The sequence below is a fragment of the Sylvia atricapilla genome, chromosome W (genome assembly GCF_009819655.1).
Source record: "Sylvia atricapilla isolate bSylAtr1 chromosome W, bSylAtr1.pri, whole genome shotgun sequence".
NCBI classification, from domain to species: domain Eukaryota; kingdom Metazoa; phylum Chordata; class Aves; order Passeriformes; family Sylviidae; genus Sylvia; species Sylvia atricapilla.
This window is the reverse complement of record NC_089173.1, coordinates 14,753,049-14,772,176: the sequence shown is the minus strand read 5'-3', so window position 1 is coordinate 14,772,176 and position 19,128 is coordinate 14,753,049. Positions and strand designations below refer to the sequence as shown.

Genomic DNA, 19,128 nt, shown 5'->3' with positions numbered 1-19,128 from the left:
TGTTTGTTCTCCCATGCCTGATGTGATGTTATCACATTTCAGACTTTTTCAGCTCTTTCTTTCTCAACTGCAGAATTCACAGAATCATGGAATGGGTTGCATTGGAAGAAACCTTACAGACCATCCAGTCCCACCTCCTGCCATGGGCTGGGACACCTTCCCCTATCCCAGGTTGCTCCAAGCCCCATCCAGCCTGGCCTTGGACACTCCCAGGGATGGGGCAGCCACAGCTTCCACGGTATTATCCACAAATTCTGCCTTATTTGGTTGTTCCTCCTACAGTGATCACCTCACCCTACTTTCTTCCCTTTTCTCACTTTCTTATATCATTTAAAGACAACGATTCCAGTCTACTAAAGACACACTCACCATACATTTATCCAGTGGGGTTTTTTTCTTTTGCTCTTTCCCATCCTAAACATTCCTGACATTCTGTTTGCTTTTCATGGCCATGAATATGGTATTTTTGTAGAATTACCTAGTATGGGTCCAAGACCTCTCTGCTAAACAGTATTTTAGCAGAGTTTAAACCTCATTCTTGCACAGGACAACCATTGTTTCTTCCCGGTTTTCCAGCTGGGACAGCAACAGCAGGCTGTTCTTGCACTGTTTGCTTAGAGTCCAGCACAGATCTCTGTGGGAATCTCCTGTTAAATTCTGCACATTGTAAAAGCTGCCTGTGTATTTCCAAATCTTGATTGTTATCTGCTTTCTGTAACTGATGTGCAATCAATTACATAAGCCAAAAAGAAAATAAATAATCCTTTTCTCTTATCCCACAGCAGCTTAGTTTCTTTCTGGGAAAAAAAAAAAAAAAAAAAAAAAAAAAAAAAAAAAAAAAAAAGTAACACTTGTCCAAAACTTTCCAGAAGTCCAGGAATTCAATATTATGGATCATGGATCACCCTCTCTCCTATGCTCCAGGCAGCTCAGGTGTGAAGCACAGCTTTCTCCTCTGACACTGCACTGACTCTCCTTCCTGCTCTGTCTCTGTCCACCATTCCCTGGGAAAGAGCCCAGTGAAGAATAACATCCATTTGTGCAGCACCAGAGGATGGCTCACAGCTCCCAGATTTCCCTGAGATCATTTTTTCAAACCACAGCTGCATTTGGCTCCTCTCTTCACTACAACACTCCAGCAATCAAACAGGTAATAGTTAAATTTTTACACTCGAGCACCTTTAGAATTTCTAGAGAGGCTGATTCATGTGGAAAACAACCCCACAAAAACTGAACTTCAGATCATTAATTAAAGAAATAAATCACCACATCCACGTCTCACAGGGGAAACCAAGTCCAGGAAGGAGCTGTAAGTCAGGATGTGAAAACAACTTCAGCTGTATCCTGAGAGCACAAACCTCAGTCAGGCCAGTTGGATGCTGACCCTTCACATCTTTTTTCTGGTGCTTTAAAGCTCAGTTTCACTCTGCTGCCTTTTCAGTGTTAGAAAATGGCCTTAATATTGAGCTGGAGGTGCTGTCCCAGGAAGGATGTGATCCTGGATGGAAGCTTTTTTTCTGAGACAAACAGTAGATAAGCATTACAATTAAAGCTCTTTCAGGCTCTATTAAATATCTGACCAACAAAAGCATTTAAATTTAATCATAAACTGAAAGTCTCCCCTGTGTACAGCCAGGGTTAAACAAATGGCATTGTCCTGGTTTGGAGTAAATTAGGGAAGAACCTCCAAAAGGAGTCCCCTAAACCAAACCTCCACCACCCCTTCCTCCCCCCAGCCCTGGGTTCGGGAAGGAAAATACCTCGGAGGAAAGTGGAAAAACCGGTTTATTGACAAAAAAAATACACTCCCCAACACCGAATAGTGGGAAAAGACGGGTTACTGTGATGAGGAGGGTGCTGACGCGTCTGTTGCAAGCCCCAGGACTTCTCCAACTTCTAAGGTCAGGTCAGGTCCGGAGCTGGTTCAAACCTTGGGGGGGGGGGAGAAAGGAAGGAGGGGAAAAAAAAAAAAAACAAACAGAAGCAGGAGGGGGGGGAAGAAAAACGGCGGCAGGGGCAGCCGGAGAGCAAAGCGAAGCAAAGCGAAGAAGGCAAAAGCAGCCGAGTTAGCTGAAGCAAGAGCTGAAACAGCCAAGCAAGAAAAAAGAGAGAAGGAACTGCAGGCTCCCGCCCAAGAGGGCGGGATTCAGCTGCGAGACATAACAACATATCCAAGATATGGGATGGATATATGGGATAGGAGGCAGCTCAACCCAGAACAGGCATTTACACTGAACTTGCACATTTGAGCAGAAACATTCCTGAATAGCAGAATACTGATATAAGATGTGGATTTGGTTCAGATTTCCATCTCTCCAATCAGTGCCAGGAATTGAGATTGGTACTTCCAAGGCTGGGGAGACAAAGGTACAGGCAGACCTCACCTCCCTTTGGCTATGGTAATGATGCATCCTTAGCTCTTGTTTTTGTCATAGAGAGGAATATTTCAATTCTGTTTTGACCTTGAACAGCTGAATTCTGTCAATGTTGGTGTAGTTCCCTTTGTCTCCCCTCTCCCCAATACCTCCTTTCCTGGAAGGAGTAAGAATAATCTTGCAGAGACTCAAGTCTTGGCACCCTCTGCTCGTTAACGCAGATGCCAATTCACTGACTTCTAGAGGAATTTTGTGAGTGTAACTTTAATGCCCCAGGACAAGGAAAGTTCTGTGCTCAACTCTATAAATATTTATTTAAAACACATAAGTGCTTAGCCCTGACATAACACTGTGTGGATGCTATCTTAGAACGTGCTGCAGTTCAGGGTTCAAGGGAAAGCCAGCACAAGCTGACAACATCCAGCCTCTCCCCAAAATCTGCCTCTTCTCCCCAAGCAAAGACATAATCCTGATGCACCACCTCAGAATAAACAGTCCTACCTGCATATACAACCTAGAAAAATTCTCATCAAAAAGCCTTTCTTTGCTTTAACTGTGGAATAAAATTTTCCATCTTTCTCCTGCTGTCAGAAACTGGTTTTAGTTAAGCACAGTAGAATGTTTTTTATTTTGATATATTAAAACTATTGCAACAACTGCAGCCAATTTAATCTCTGGCTCCATTAAAAATTTGAATGAAATATTTTAAGAAAAATATTTGACTCATCTCAAGTTTGGAACAATGACTTTACAAAAAACAACCCAGGAGGCAGATGGAACATATCCGAGCTTGACCCACATTACGGATTTTGTTTTCCATCCCAAAAGCTCTAACTCAGAATAACTCCTACCATTTTATTGAGAGAAACTCTGGTGAACATTGGGTATCCAAAAAAGTCCTTCACATGTATTATGTTTCCACAAAAGAGGGGTTTAAAAATCAATACCTAGCTTAACAAGTCAGTTTTCACCCATGGTATATAAATTGCATGAGCTGGATATCTCCAAAACATACATACACCGTGAGATTGTTTTTTAACTACAGATGCAGTTTATTTCCCCATAATATGTGCGTTTACCTAAACTTGCATCACAGTACAAGACTATTTACCAAAGACTTTTATCAGTGTTTTCTTCCTACATAAACTGCCCTGCCAGGCAGCCCAAGGAAGTTCACGAGCTGCTCCTGACCGTCTGCTGCTGCCGCTCAGGGCTTCTGCAGTGACAAAAGTGACCACAGACATCTGGGCTTGGACAGCACGCTGGGAACCTCGAATGTGGCAGCAGAACATGGGACACTTGTGATCCACACTGATAAGGACTGCGTGCACAGAGCCACCCTGCTGTGGCTGCATTTCCCCTCAGAGACACCTCCTACCACAGCCTGGCACCACCACAGCAAAGCCGCTGGACTCGATGAGCTTTGAGGCCTTTTCCAACCTGAACGATTCTCTGATTCCATGAAACCTCACAGCAGCCAAACAACACAAACATAAAGCACACAGACTCTGCTCATTCTCTGTAAGGGTGGCATTATTTGCATTTATTGTGACTATCTGAGAAAAAAAGGCCCTTGGGGGATTTAAATGCAATTTTTTTTTTTTTAATACAATCTCCACCTCTCCATGTATTAGTTCCCTGGGATTCAAACTTCAGAAGGATGAAGCAGCCTCACCAGTTCTCCCAAAGCCCTGATCTGTTGAACAGGGACAAGAGCTGGTGGTTACACAAGCTCTCATCATTTCCAACAGCTCTTGTCCAGAGCTGTTCTCCCCTGAAATGCTCCAGGAAGCACTTGCCACTGGTTATATGTCTCCAGTAGCACCAGCAAGTTCTCTGGTGCTTTAATGGAAAAAGAGAAGAGTAATGGCAAGCAAATGTTCATTCTCCAGACCATGGGCCACTTTCCTCTTCATTTCTTGGGAGGTGGGGAGGAGAAGACCTAGATCTTTTCCCAAGCAATAAGACAATATAGGAGAAATATGAACCTCCCACATCCTTAACTTTGCGAATGAAAAATAAATTAAAATTTCCTTTCCTCTCTAAAACCATCCCTAAACAGCAGTAGGTCTGTGTAATACGGGACTATGACTCCGACTCTGGAGATCATCTCTTCTCTCTGCCATGTCTGCAGTCGCAGTAGGAGGCAAGGAAAGAAAACCACTCACACAGCCATCAAAACAAGGGAGGAGGACAGAGCTGGGAGAGATGGAAATGTGGGATGTAGACCACAATGATGAAGCACTTGGCTCCAAGGAGGATCTGGACACCAGACATTCGATGTGGCAGTTTCCACAGCCCACAGCACTGGCAGTGGCACAGGGCAGAGCTCAGACCACCACAACCAGTGCTGGCACTTAGTTCCACAGCCACAGCCTGCAGTTTCAGCCATACCCCTGGAACTGCAGGGGAGTGTTGGATGAACAAATACAATTCTCTCAAAGTCCGTACTCAAGACCTGTGCAGTTGTTGGCAACAAATGCACACTTGTAAGACCAAGAAGAATTTAAGCAGCTGGTTCCCTTCTACATGAGATGAATAAAATGGGCAATCCAGCTGCCTTCAGGAAGAAAGGGATTCTGGTGGTGGGTAATGTCTTGCCCCAAAATCAAAAAAATACCAAATCCTGTGGAGAAAATCACACACTGGATTTGTGCCATTCAGCTTCTTCCCTCCTTGTATCCTTTTCTACCAGGAGCAAGAGTCTAATGACTCTTAGGCCTCCCTTCCTTTCACCTCCTGAAGGATTTGAATGGGAGGTTGCAGTGAAACCCCTCTCACAGCCAGCACAGTCCCTGTTCCTGCAATGCTCCCAAACTTCTGAATGTGGCATTTGCGTCTCATTTCTGTCTGTAGTCTCCACCACTGTCCCAGGCTGAGGAACACTGCTCACTCCGACTGTCTGCCATGCAGGAAGGCTCCTGCACAGCAGCTCCATGTGCACATTCCCATGTGGTCGTCCCAATCTCATCTTCATAATTACAATCCCCATTCATCCCTGCCCAGCCCAAACTTGCCAGCACAGCATCCACGGTGAGGAAGATTAAAGACAAGGGTCCACTTCCCAAGCAAGACTTTCAAACACAGCAGGAAATTGGTGCTGGAACTATCAAATTATGGAATGAAATTCAAATAGGAGGCCAAACAAGATGGCAATCATCGTGCTTTCCAGAAATCCCTTGAAACACACTCATAAAATGTCTTCGCTTAGACATGAACTTCACACAGTGTTTTTCCTCACAGATACATCATACTGAATATAAACATTATAGAGGAATGTGCCTTGGGGAAACATTTTATACACTATGATGTGGCAAATTATACCATATAACAAAGCAGGACTTTGCCAATAATAGACCACAAAATTTGGGCACCCTCCAAGACTCTGCCCCAGGACGTGAGGTGTGAAGCAATCTCAAACCTTTTCCCTTGTCTTGGTTTGGGAAGACAGGTATCTGCCAGGGAAAGCTGGAGCTTCCCTTGGAATGGAGAATGTAAACCACCACACCCCATCCCCTTTTTTTCCAATTATAAATTTGCAGCTAAAAGCCTTTAGGCAAAAGATTTGGGAATAGAAATAGCAGTTCTTTTCTAGTATGTATAACAAAGCAAAGAAAAACAACAACTACAGCATTAATAACAAAAACAGTACCAAGAACCTCGAGGATTTTGCTTCACAAAAACTCAGGGCAGTTTGGTCTCGGTGCCTTTGTAGGATCCTCAGAGCACCAAACTGGAACAGTGGAGAAGTCCCAGGCTGGTAGCTGGAGTGGCAGGATGTCCCGGCAGGCGGGGGCAGGGTGTCCCTGCAGGCAGGGGGTGCAGGGTCACACCGTAGCAAGAGGAGCAGTGCCGACGAAACTGCAATGGCAGGGCAGGGCTGGCCCAGCTCTCGCAGGGCAGCAGAGAAGCTCAGAATTCCAGAGCGAGCAGATGATGGTAGATTTCCCAGGACTGGACTCCTCCAGAGACAGTGAACTCTTCTAGCAGCGAGCACCAACCCAGCCGTTCTCTCTCCCCAAACGCCGAAAAAACCAGAATGCCAAGCTGCCTCAAGCTCTGTCCTTTACCTGCCCCAAAACTCCCGTTGAGCTTTGACCACCCCTTTGTTTTTTGTTAAATAGTCTTAAGTATCCAACATTTAGTCTCCTTGGTAACTTATGGGGAAAAAATTCTTTAGAGTAAAAAGGAACATACCTAACCCCCAATACCCTTCAGTGGGAGACACTTTCCAGTCTCACAAAAGTTTCTTCAGCTTACAGAAATGAGGCAGGAAGGAGGAGGTTTGATACTTATTTCTGGTTTGATTCTATTCAGGCAAATTAGCCTTTTAAAACCCAAAATAACACAGTGCCGGGTGTCACTACAGTACAAAGATGGCTTCACAGGAGTGAGAGCCCTTCCAGGCTGATGTTACCCAGTTCAGTCACTTTGCTGCAAACAGCCTTGTCTCTGTTCCATCTCTCTGTAGCAATCTTCTCTGATGTGGATTTTCCATTTCTGGAGTGGGTTATTTCAAATTCAGCACCCAGAAAGGCTTCTCTAGTCCTCCAAGCAAAGCCTGTCTCACCAACGGTTTTAAGAGCCACAGAAACAACTCATTCCCATTCCCTCCAAAGAGGTGCCTCTCTGTCTTACTTTAGGTTGAAACATCGATTAAAATTCTTATACTGGAAATAAAACATCATCCAGTTGAAATATGGGGTTAGAAACTAGAGGATATTAATCATAAAAATTAGAAGAACACTAATTAAAGGATAGACATTCAGATGGTGTGAGGAGACAAGGCTGCTATAGAAACAGCAGGGGAGGAATGCAGGAGTACTTAATAAGAGGCAGAACAAAAGACAAGAATGCAAGATTACCAAGGACACTGAGACAAGGAGGCGCCTCAAGCCCCCAGGACCAGATAAGCCTGGCTTCAAAGCTTGAACTATGACCAGAGGATCAGTGGGCATGTGCAAGACAGCAAGGTCAGAAGTTCATCTCCGAGGAAGACTATCCTTCTTCATCTTTGAGACCCCCAGGACGACCACCAGAGACACCTGCGCAGGCACAAAGGACTGATAAGACAATTAACATACGAAGCGGAGAAAGGAGGAGCCAGGGAATGAATATGCATAGGTGTATTGCGAAATTTGATGCATATGTAACATTCTAGAGGTTAAAAGAGAATGAAAGTGAATGAGGAGCGCGGATGTCTTTGGGAGCTATCCCGCATCGTGCCCAGCGCTGAATAAATTACATACCTACTTTAAAACTCACTTTGTCTCTGAGTTTTAGAGTCTTTCCGCATGTCACAGTGAGGTGCTGGGCTGGTCTTGCCAACAGAAACACCCTTGGTGTATGCAGGAATCTAAGAATGTGCAAGTCTTGCTCATTACCACAAGATCCCTTGAGCTGCTCCAGCTTTAGACACAGGCATGAGTGTATGTGTGTGTATACAAATATATAAATGTGCATGTCATAAAACTGACAATTATGTGCACATTACGCTCGAATTCCCTAAAAAACAGACTACATCAATGCTGCATTCAAATTGCATAGGCAGGGATGCACAAAGGAGCCTAAAAGGCAGCAGTTAGTCATACTGGAGCTTTGTAACATGTACAGCCCACACAAGGACCAGGCAGCACTGTAGAAAATGTTATAAATGGGCCAGGAGACCTGCTCCTTTGAAAAGTCTTTATTAGTCAGCTCTTTCAAGGGGGAACTCGAGGGGTCGCCTGCGCCGTCGCTGCTCCTGTCGCCGTTCTCGCTCCTGTCGCCGCTGAGGATCAGGTGTCAGACGAATCTGCTGCTCTCGCCGCAGCAGAGTCCGGAGTTCCGGCCTCGCGGGAATCCCCAGGAACTCAACTGGGCTCGGGTGGTCTAGGGGCGTCACTTCTTCCCAGTCTCTTTGTGGTCATGGCGAGGCGGCAGAAGCAGAATTCAGTCCTTAGGTAGCTGAGGGTCTTCTCGGTGTTGTAGTGTCTCCCTTTTATCTGGATTTTGTGCTGGGTCGCGGCTTTTGGGTCTGTTTGCCGGCAACTGCACTTCGGTTTTGGAGCGGTGCACCATGGAAGTCCTTGGATTTTCCTATTAGGCGGGGCCAGCAGTTCGAGGAGCTGGTGGGGAATGGCGACAGTCTAGCCTGACGGAAGGGGAAGGGAACCCGGGGTTTTAGAGGGGGTATACAACTTGGAATAAGGTTTTGAGGGTACAAATTTCGGTACAAACAGCATAACTTTCTTAACAGACAGGTTACAACTGGCATAACATTTTAAACAGCATAACTTTCTTAACAAATGACAGACTGTGTCAAAAATGGGAATTTCTTACATTTCATTCATTTCAGAAAACGCTAAGCTAATAATTAAAAACTTAATTTTAAACCAGAAAAACACAGTTGGGATTGAGATCTGTGCTTGCACTCCTGGAGCTCAGTATCACCAGACGGACAGAAATCAATAGGTGCCATGAAGAGGGTGCTGATAAAAATTTATAGCAACTGAAGCAGTCAACTTGAAACCTATTAACAGCTGCAATAGAAAGAAAGGATTACTTTTCCAATCTGCTGCTTTCCTTCCAGATGATCGTTCTGTACGAATCCAGCAGAAATCCCTTTGGATCCCTTTTATGAAGAAACTACTCAGGATTTCAAGACCCTCCCCATATCAGCATGAAATAATCCTCTGCTTTTCACCACCAGCACCAGCACTGTCAGCGCTGGCATCAAGTTTAACAAAAATGACCCGGGAAGGGAGGGACAGCAGGGACACCTGAGGCACAGGCTCCTGTGCCATCTGCAGCCCCTCACCCCAAGCTTACCAACTGGTATTTGATCTGCTGAAGCCCACAGACCAGTGGCTGCACTCAAGCAAAGAAGGAGAATGCAGTGAGAGCTTGTTTTTTTTATTCTTTACATCACTGTCCTCCCAAAGTCTGGGGACCTGAAGCACGAACAGTGACAGGAAAAGGTCATCATACAGCCAGAGCTCAGACTCTTTATCTCCTCGCAGTAAAAGTCACTGATCATTAACTGCAATAGCTGGCATTTTCTGAGTACTTGACATTTTGTAGTTCTCCAGCACATCCATACCAAGTGCAACCAAATCCCCCGGATTTCAGCCTCGGAGCATCTCCCACGTGGATCAAACAGAAACCAGATGATCCTGAGGACACAGAGCTACACACCTGAACCTAGGCACAAATCCCGCTATTTTTGTGTATCTCTTTATTTTCCCTTTGAGAAACACAGTCCGACCTCTGCCCACAACACACTGGGGCCAGGAAAAGTGAAATCCAGTATTCCCAACAGGGCAAGAACCACAGGATACTGGAACAGCGGCTACACACGCCTGCCACAATCAACGAGGAACAAACTCATCAGAAACCAAATGACGGACGATACATTTAGAATTTAACTTCAAGAACAACAAAAAAAAACCCCAAATAGTGGTGGCTCTGCCTTCCCAGCACAGGGCGAGGGGTGCGGGATCACCGAGGAAATGCCGCCTTCCGTCGGCGGCAGCCGCAGCACCGCCCGCACAGCGCCGGGCGCCGTGAGGGGACCGCGGCTGCCCCGGCCTCTCCCCACGCTGCCCGGCCGCCCCCCGCCCGGCACAAGTTTTCCCCGGGAGCCGCTTACCGCCGTGGAGCCGGAGGAAGAGGCGATGTAGACCTTGATGACCATGCTGGGAGCGGCGAGGTGCTGAGCCGGGCGGGCGGTGAGTGTGTGAGGGCGGCTCGGGCGCGGACTGGGGCTGAGGCGGGAGGGCGGGCGTGGAGAGGCGGTGGGAGCGCTCGCCCCACCTCGCTCCGCAGCTGTCGCCGCCCGAGCCCGGAAGGGCGGAAAATGTTTTGTGGGTTTTTTTTGTTTTTTTTTTTTTTTTTTTTTTTTTTTTGTTTTTTTGGTTTTTTTTTTTTTTTTTAAGAATTAAATAAATAAATAGTAAAAAAAGGAAAGGGAAAAAAAAAGAAGAAGAAGAAAGAAAGGGGAGAGGAGGAGCGTTCTCGACGAGCCGCGCGAGACGTGCGGGGGAGGGGGCGGGGGAGCCATGGCGGCGGGCCCCCACTGAGGGGACACGGGGCCTCGGGCAGGGCGGCCGCTTCAGGGCGGGGATGAGAGCGGCAGGGGGAAGCGGGGGACACCGGGGCGGGAGACAGAGAGAGGGGAGGGAGCCAAGCGTGGGGGTTCACCATGGTAGCGCCTGGTTCCCCTCAGTGCCGGCTCCCCTCAGCACCAGGTCCCCTCATGGCCGCTCCCCTCACGGCCGGGCCCCTCATGGCCGGGTCCCCGGGACCCATGGCTCCGTGCTGGGTCCCGTCGTTACCGCCTGCCCTCCAGCCGCCATGGCTCTACCCCGCTAGCGCCCCAGCCGCGGTGCGAAGGCAGCGGAAGCACCGCCAGCCCCGTGCTTTGGGCACTCACCTCGATGTGGGGCACAAGAAGTCAGGGGTGGATGGCTGTTTCTGGGTAATGGTGTTTAGAATTAAGAATTTCTTTTTTAAATCTATTCCAGCGTGGAAGGTACTGCCCAAGTGATGTGCCAGCCCATGCCAAAGGACGGGTGGCATCCAGTGGAGTTCTTCGCGTTCCTGTGCTAATTGTAAAGTATCTTACACACACACACACACACACACACACACACAAAAGGCATCAAATCCCCCATATTTTTAATTGTTATAGTCATGGTGACACGTTATTGAAGGAAATTTATATCCAGCACCTGTCTCCCACTTGCCTCTGGTACTCCACCTGATTTGTTAAAAAAATATGGATATTGATCTAATACCAATATCCAACTATGACGGACAAAGACTCTCTAACAGTTTGAAGTTAGAAAGTGTATGTTTATTACGACGCCGGGCAGCGTGCGGGATAGCTCCCAAATACACACGCGCAATTTACAGATGATCACAGGGTCTTTTTATGTACAAAAGTGTTGAATACCCAAAACACAAATGCATATTCATGACTCTGGTCCATCCCATTCCCCGCTTCGTATGGTAATTAGCCAAAAAGCAATTAAGCATGCGTAGTTTGTTCTTTGAAATGGGTCGGTGGTCCTTTTTAGGGGGTGGGGTCTCAAAATGATGAAGTAAGATGCGTCTTCCTCGCTTTGCCTTTTTAACCTTTTAGTGTTGGTGACACCTGGATCCTGTTTTCTCAAGACTATCTCATTTATGATCACACTGTGTTCTTGGGGTCTATTGATTAAGTTGACAGGTCTCCTGATTTATCAGTTCCTTAAATCCGGCTTATGTTAAAAAAAAGGAAGTTTACCTCAGCAATGTCTAGTTAGTAAAAGGGGAGTCTACGTGCTAAAGTCTTTTATTCTTCAAAATGTAAAGGGAAGTCTACGTCAGCAAGTCCACGTCTAATTCTTTAACTAAAGTCCTTAATTCTTTAAAATTAATATCTCACAACTATCACCTCATATATATTTTATTATCTATTCTGATAGCAGGTTCACAACAAATGGGAAATATGTACAGTTATAAGCACAGGAAGCTACAATTTTACACCTACAAGCTAAAATGAAAGTGAGACATTTGTTCTGCTCTTGGCAAAAAACAAGGAGGTATTTCTGAAATTAGTTTTGTAAGGAAGAAGAGCTTGACTCAGCCAATATATCAAGCAACAATCAATTTATTAATTCATTAACTCAAATGGTAAAGTGTGAGCAAAGCAGCGTGCTGGGTACAGTGGGGGTTTCCCCTTCAGCTGCACATCGGCTGCTGGTTTTTGCTGGTATTTATTGAGCATCTTCATAAGCACTTCTCAGCAGGTTTTTCTGTGGTTTCCTCCTAGTTTCTATTTGTGAAGTCTGATTTCTATACCCCAGAGTTGTAAATTAGTGATGGTGATGTCCAGTTTCCCTTTTTCAGAATCATACATCAGTGATGGTGAGGCCCAGCTTCTCTTTCCAGGATGGTAAATCAGTGATGGTGATGTCTAGCTTCCCTTACAAGGATCATACATTTGTGATGGTGGGGTCCAGTTTTCATTTCCAGGATCCTCAATTTTTAGCTTGGGATAAGCTCACTTCCTTCTTTTATTTAGGTGATTACCACTCCTTTTATATATTCTAAAGCTATAGTTCAAAACCTCTTATAACAAAGCAGCTTAAAGCTTATAATAATTTTATTTTCAAAGTAAATAATAATACTTCTGCATTCTTCTATCCTATATGTTAAAGGCTTAAAAAACCCTTAAAACTTATATAGTGAAAACTTTAAAGCTCACATTATTCACTTATAAGCGCGTAAAATATTTGTCCAAAAAGCCTCTTTCCATGCTTTTTCGGTTTGTTCATTAAAACTCATTTTTATAACTGTCCCATGGCCTCGTTCCACACATTTCACAACCACAACTACATAAGCCACCTTTTTCTACCTGACATGAAACACAACCCCACATTTCACAGTTTTCCAAACAAGCTTTCCTGTTTCAAATTATTAGTTTTCCTAACAATAAAATATTATCTTTTAAAAAACCCATTGAATTAAAAAGAATTTAATTAAGTAATCTATATTTGCTTTATTCATTTGCCAATAGTAATGGAAAGAAAACTGTTTTGAGGAAGACATGCCTCAATTTGATATTACTTATGATACTTATCTGAATCTTTGAAGCAGTCATAAGTTTTAAGTATGTTTGAAAAAGCAATAAACCAAAATTTATTGAGGATGATGGTATGCCATAAAAATTCCCTGGTTCAAAGAATTTCAAAATTTGTTAAAATAAATGGCATACTTTATAATCTGTTTAAAACAAACTGAGTTAAGTCCAGGAGATTAAAATTCTTCAAGGAATATTTCTTCAGTTGTGTTTGTGCAGCCCCTTTCTACCTGCTTGAGAAACATCCTGGGAATTCCTGTTGGCTCCAATGTGTAATCTGATTCATGGCAAGGAATGCGGGAGGAAGAAACCACATTTTATCAGAAAGGAGGAAAAAATACAGGCGGAGAATGGGAGAGGGAGAGTCACTTGAACTTTGGGTTCCCCTGTCACATTCCTGGCTGGCTGTCAGCTCAGCTCTCCTCTCCTTGGAGACTTGGAATCAGCTCCAAAGAGGTGAGATTCACCTGGAGCAAGCTGCACCTTATCCTCCTGCCTCCTAAAGACACTGCTATCATCATTACTCTCAAAAGTGCCCTCTAGGAGGCATTTTATCTTCATGAAATGAGATTTATTAATTAAGAGCAATACACAAATCAGGTATCATTGACACAACTTCGTTTTCTTGACTCATAAAAGTAAATTTTCAACTTTATTGGTGGGGAAATGTGATGTTTTCTATTCCCATGCTACTCCTATAAAATTCATAGTGTTGTTTTTGTTTTCACTGTTAAACACATGGGAAGCTATGAAATATCCTTCTCAATGTAGACTAAAACCTAAAGCAAAATGGCCAAATTTTAGGTGCTCCCAAAAGGGAAGCCCAAAGGATTTGCCATCCCAGAGTAATCCCAGGATTTCACATTAAAACACTGCCAGTGATGGCAAAGATCCCCTCGCTTTTTCCTTAGAGCACAGGCAAGGATGGAGCCTTCTGAGTGCTGGCAAATTCAGCTGTTTTTAAAAAGGTACTGTAGGAAAATCTCACAATGAAAGATACTGCAGTATCAACTGCAAATTCCCTCTTGTCCAAAAGGTCAGGAAGAAAATGCTCCCACATGCTCCACAGCTGCTTTGTAATCACGGAGAGAAATTAATCCAGAATCCACCTCTGAGTAATGTGAGGCTGTGCCAGGGTCCACTCTCAGATGATGCTTGTGCCAGAGGAGATGATCTGGATCTGTGTGAAATGGAGGTGTGATGGGCAAGGGATGTCAGCTCAGCGCTCTCAACAGGAAATCAGAAATCCATCCTTCATTCCCAGCCCCAGCCTGGCAGTAACTGGAGCCAAAGTGCAAACCGTGACTCAGAGCATGTCTCCTGGCTTTGCCCGTGTCCTGCTGCATCCCATGCTGCAGGAGGTGGAAACTGTTCCCCTGCTCCAAAGATTTCGTGGGAGCAGATGGGGAAGTCCAAGAGATCTTCCTCGTGGAAACTCAGCAAGGTCGGGTTTCCTTGATTTACGAGTAGTTGGGGCAGGCACACGGCGGAGGAAGTCACTCACAGGGTACAGAGAGGGAACTCTCTGAATGCTGTTTTCCACCTGTGCAGTGGAACCAGTGAGTGACATTACAGTGCAGCTGCCTTAAAACCGCCCGTCCCAGCTCAGCACCCCCAGACCCGCCGGTCCTGGCTCAGCCCCCCAGGCCCGGCCTCGCGTTGGCTGCCGGGGCGCGCCCCCTGCTGGTTCTCGGCAGGACCGCGGCCAGGGCCCGTCCCGCTCCCCTCGGCCCGAGAGGAGGAGAAAGAGGTGGAGGAAGAAAGGGAGGAGGAGGAAAAAGAGAAGAGGAGGAGGGAGTTGCCTGGGGCTCTGTGACACATTGGAGGCCTGGAGATGTCCGCATTGGTGCCTTGGGGAGTGGGGGTCAGCAGTGCTTTCAAAGAAACATGGAATCATTTAGGTCAGAAAAGCCTTCCGAGACCATGGATCCAACCGTTCATGCAGCGCAGCCAAGGCCACCACTAACACATTTCCCCAAGTGTCAAATCTACACAATTTTGAACTCTTTCAGGGATGGTGACTCCACCACTTCCCTGTTTTGAAGACAATCTCCCACCCAGAGTGGGGCTGACCACGCACAACTCCTCACTTAGCATTTAATCCCTGCTTTTCCGTGTGCTCCAGACTGGCTATCCATCCTCCCAGCCCTGAGCCAGCAGCCAGCCTGGGCTCTGACAAGTCCTGTGCCTGCTCCTGAAGGGCACTGAGTTACTCTGGAGTACCCAAAGGAATTACACGGAGGGGAATACTACAGCTGCAAGACTACAGATACATCCAAGGAGTAGCAGCTTCCCACTGACCGAGAGCAGATCTAGATTGGGTGCTAGGAAGAAATTGTGCCCTGTAAGTGTTGTGAGGCCCTGGCACAGGTTCCCAGAGAAGCTGTGGCTGCCCCCGGATCCCTGGAAGTGTCCAAGGTCAGGTTGGATGGGACTTGGAGCAACTTGGGATCGTGGAAGGTGTCGCTGCTGTGGCAGGGGGTGGAATGAGATGAACTTTAAGGTCCCTTCCTGGGATTCTGTAATTCTGTGAAGTGAAACATAAAGATAATTGTATAAAAACCAGAGTTTGACACATGACTTACAAAAAATTCAAACCTACAATAAGTCATTTTTTAGTCTTGGCAGGAGCAGGAGGCCTGAAAGATGATTTCTAATACCAGTCTGTTACTTTAATCTTTTTCAGCCTTCTAATGTTTGCATTTTTGTAGTAGAGTTTTTCACGGACTTTTAAGTAAACAAAAGTGATGTTTTGGAAACTGTGCATTCCTCTCTGGAGGAAAGACAATTGATGGACTTCTAGTTTGACCAGTAGGATCGGAGAGGTGTCAACCTCATTGTCCAATCTCTGGTCATTGTCCAGAATCTATATAAATTGAAGTCAAAAAATAAACACTCTCTTTTGCTCTAACAACCTGACGGCATGAGTGTCATTCTTTGCGTGTCCATCTAGCAACACCAGTCTGCCATGGAGGGCTAACAGGAACATGCAGAAAAGGCAAAATTGGGGCAGAAAACCACAGTGAGTTTTTTGCATGTGTTCATGGAGGAGGAGGAGGGTGGGGAGTTCGCAGACAGGAACTCATGAGCTCACCTGAGGATCTGTCTCATGCCAAAGCATCGGGTTGGGGTAGAGTCAATGGACACAGCGAATAATAACCTAACCATTGCCAGATGGTCCTCTCTGCACCCTTGGGGTGGGTAAAACTGCTTCCACACAGCCTCAGGAGATGGCTGGTGCTCCCAGCTTTTACAGTCCATTCCCAGGGAGACTCAGCAAGCAACTGAGAGGGTTGTGACCAAGAAAGCTCAGCAAAGTTTCACAAACCATTCTACCTTTAGCACTGATTTTGAACTTATTTTACTAGAAGTCTTCCCAGAAGCCATTTGAAGATTGACAGAGAATTTGAGAGTGAGCAAGTCTGTGGGCAGACCCTTTGCCCAAAGCTGACTCAGTCCTAGGAGACCCCAAGGCCTCTGCAAAGTCCAAGACTGAATGCAAGGGGCCATCTCCAAGTATGTAAAAACCCCCAACACCTTATGGCAGGCAGCAGATACTGATTTGCAACCCCATTTCCTTCCTTCCAGGGCTCACATACAGTGGGAACTGCAGGTTTCTCACAGGATGGGCTTGAGAAAGGCAGGATTTAGTGTTCAGAGCACTAATTGTGTTCTGTCCAGCCCAATCCTGGGTCAGAGGGAACCAGGGCCAGACAAGGCTGTTGGCAGATTTCAGGATTCTGTCTTCTGCCTTTCAGGGCAGCCACCCTTGAAGGCCCAGTTGAGCAAAGTGTCCTGAAACAGCATTAACAGAACTACTATTCCTGTTATTTGGGCTCAAAACCTGGTATCTCATAGAATCTCAGGATGGTTTGGGTTGAAAGATATTGGGAAAGATGAGACAGGAAAAGCTTACAGATATGATTGCCTGGCAAGAGATTGTAAAAATATAAAATCTGCGAGTGAAATAGAAATGAAAGCTAGCTTTGAGATGTAGGCATGGCAAGCAGGAAGACTGATTAACTGGAGATGGCTTGAGTGATAGCAAACAAAGGGACACCAAAGGACCCAAGGGTGTAGCCACCAAAGTATCAGGGAAAGATAGATAAGAGAGTAGCCTTTAGAGTTTAGAATACAGAATGATATGGTAATATAGCAATTCTCATAGGCTGTATGCAAAGTCTGTAGGTTTTGTATCTCGAGCCAGTTGGTCAGTGCAAATCAGAATATTCAACACAGAAGGAGATATAATGGATTGTAACAAGGACCTCGCTCTCTTACCCTTGTGCTCTTACCTCTTACCTCTTCCTCTCTTACCCCTTACCCCTGCCACCTTGCTTCTGCCCTCTCTCCCCCTCTTACCCTCTGGCACTCTCACTCTCTCTCTCTTTGGGGCATCCCTTCAGCCGAGGCTGGTGTCTGAAGGCAAGGCCCTTTTACCCACGACCCTTGCAATAAAACCACGTGTTCCTAGAGTGTCTCAGGTCTGCAGAGTTCCCTCTCCCTGCTGTCCACGGATGATCCTACAGAAAGAGAGCTTCAAGCTCATCCAGTTCCATCCCCTGCCATGGGCAGGGACACCTTCCACTATCCCAGGGTGCTCCAAGCTCCATCCAACCTGGCCTTGGGCACTTCCAGGGATGGGGAGCCCACAACCTCTCTGGGCAACCTGTGCCAGTGTGTTGTAAGTGGAAATAGACATTTCCATTTATTTTTATGCACCAAATCTGTTAATAATCTCCTTTGTGTTAGATGAGGAAATACATTTTCTGGTTTAGAACGCCTGATCTACTGAACATCTGTCCTCGAATGGAGTGCACCAGCTCCCAAAGGTGCCAGCATTTTTCTGTTGACTATCAAGGGAGTCCAGACAACTCCAGTGTGAGCTCCTGCTTTGGGATAGATGCCCAAAGCTCCCTGGAAGTCATTCTTGTATCCTCTTACCTGTATTTTGTGTTTAATACAATTCTGGAGCATGTAGTCACCTCCTTCACTATTGGGGACCAGGTAAGAAGCTGTAGCTAAGCCAAAGGTTCTACTGAAGCACAGATAAACAGACTCAATGAGAATCCTAAATTCCTCATCCTCATCTTCCCAAATTAATAAGCTCTAAATGTTTTATTGCAGTCAATACTGAATTTGACGCATAAATCAATTTTTACCCAGGACAAACTATAAAATTAACCAAGCACAAACCTCTTCTGTAGATTAATAATCCACTCATCCCAAAAGTTATATAAAGTAAGGCAGAAGGACACTTTAAACACCAGGTACAGAACACAAAAATGTGTTTTGTGGAATTTTGACACAAAAAATGTATTAATATTACTGGTCATATGTGCCATGACTATGACACACACAGAATCCTAATTTCCCTTCCTCTGAACTCATGACTGTGGGGCTGTTGCACAGTTAAATGAACCAGGCTGAGAGCAGAATGTGTGGAAAGGAATCTCCTAACGTTCCAACCCCCATGAATTTTAGCACAAAGGAATGAGAAAGGAACATGTATCTGTCTGCCTGTTCCAGGAAGGTGAGAAGTCAAATCACCCAAAAGAGACTTAGGTCTGTTCTGCCTTTATTCAGGAATGTCCTGATCTACTTCAGTTCAAGAAGGTGGTCCAGGAAAACATTCATGAAGTGCTACAGATCTCTGATATCAGGAGCAGGCCCTCCTCCTCTGCAGGACATTCCCAATTTTCAAACCATTCCTCAGCATGTGAGCATCACTCTAATTTCAGTGTGGGCTGTTCAGACTGACCATCCTGTGCTGGTCACTTTTGATTTGATGTAGTCTCATGTTTCTGTTTGCAGACTGAATGGTTTTACCTCTGGACTCAACGACTCCTAATAGAAAGAGAATTCAAATTTTAGCATGGAATTTTCTCATTGAAAAAGTGGCACATAAAAAGATTAATTTCTGATTCATTGCTTTGATTTGAAATGGTTCGTAAATTGAGTTTTAGGTGATTTTGTACTGAATAAAAAATGCCAATTTGGGCAAAAACATCCAAAAAGTCACCTGTTACAAACTAATACTCCAGAATAAACTTATTCTCCTGGCTACAACCAGGTCTGTAATTTCCTGCATAGTTACAGTCATTTATACTTGTAGCATAACAGCATCTCACAGCAGCTTATCCTGTC

The 19,128-nt window shown here is 45.4% G+C and overlaps 1 protein-coding gene and 1 long non-coding RNA gene across 2 annotated transcripts in view; both read right to left on the bottom strand.

The window, feature by feature from the left end:
- LOC136373462 (adapter SH3BGRL-like) overlaps positions 1-10,131 on the bottom strand; it is a 46,955-nt gene extending 36,824 nt beyond the window's left edge. Inside the window, exon 1 of the mRNA XM_066338365.1 lies at positions 10,006-10,131. Within this exon, the coding sequence (XP_066194462.1) occupies positions 10,006-10,050 (45 nt within the window). The 5' untranslated portion in view covers positions 10,051-10,131. The remainder of the gene's footprint in view (positions 1-10,005) is intronic.
- The window catches only part of LOC136373472 (uncharacterized), a 427,927-nt gene that overhangs the window by 394,403 nt on the left and 14,396 nt on the right, over positions 1-19,128 (bottom strand). The window lies entirely within an intron of this gene.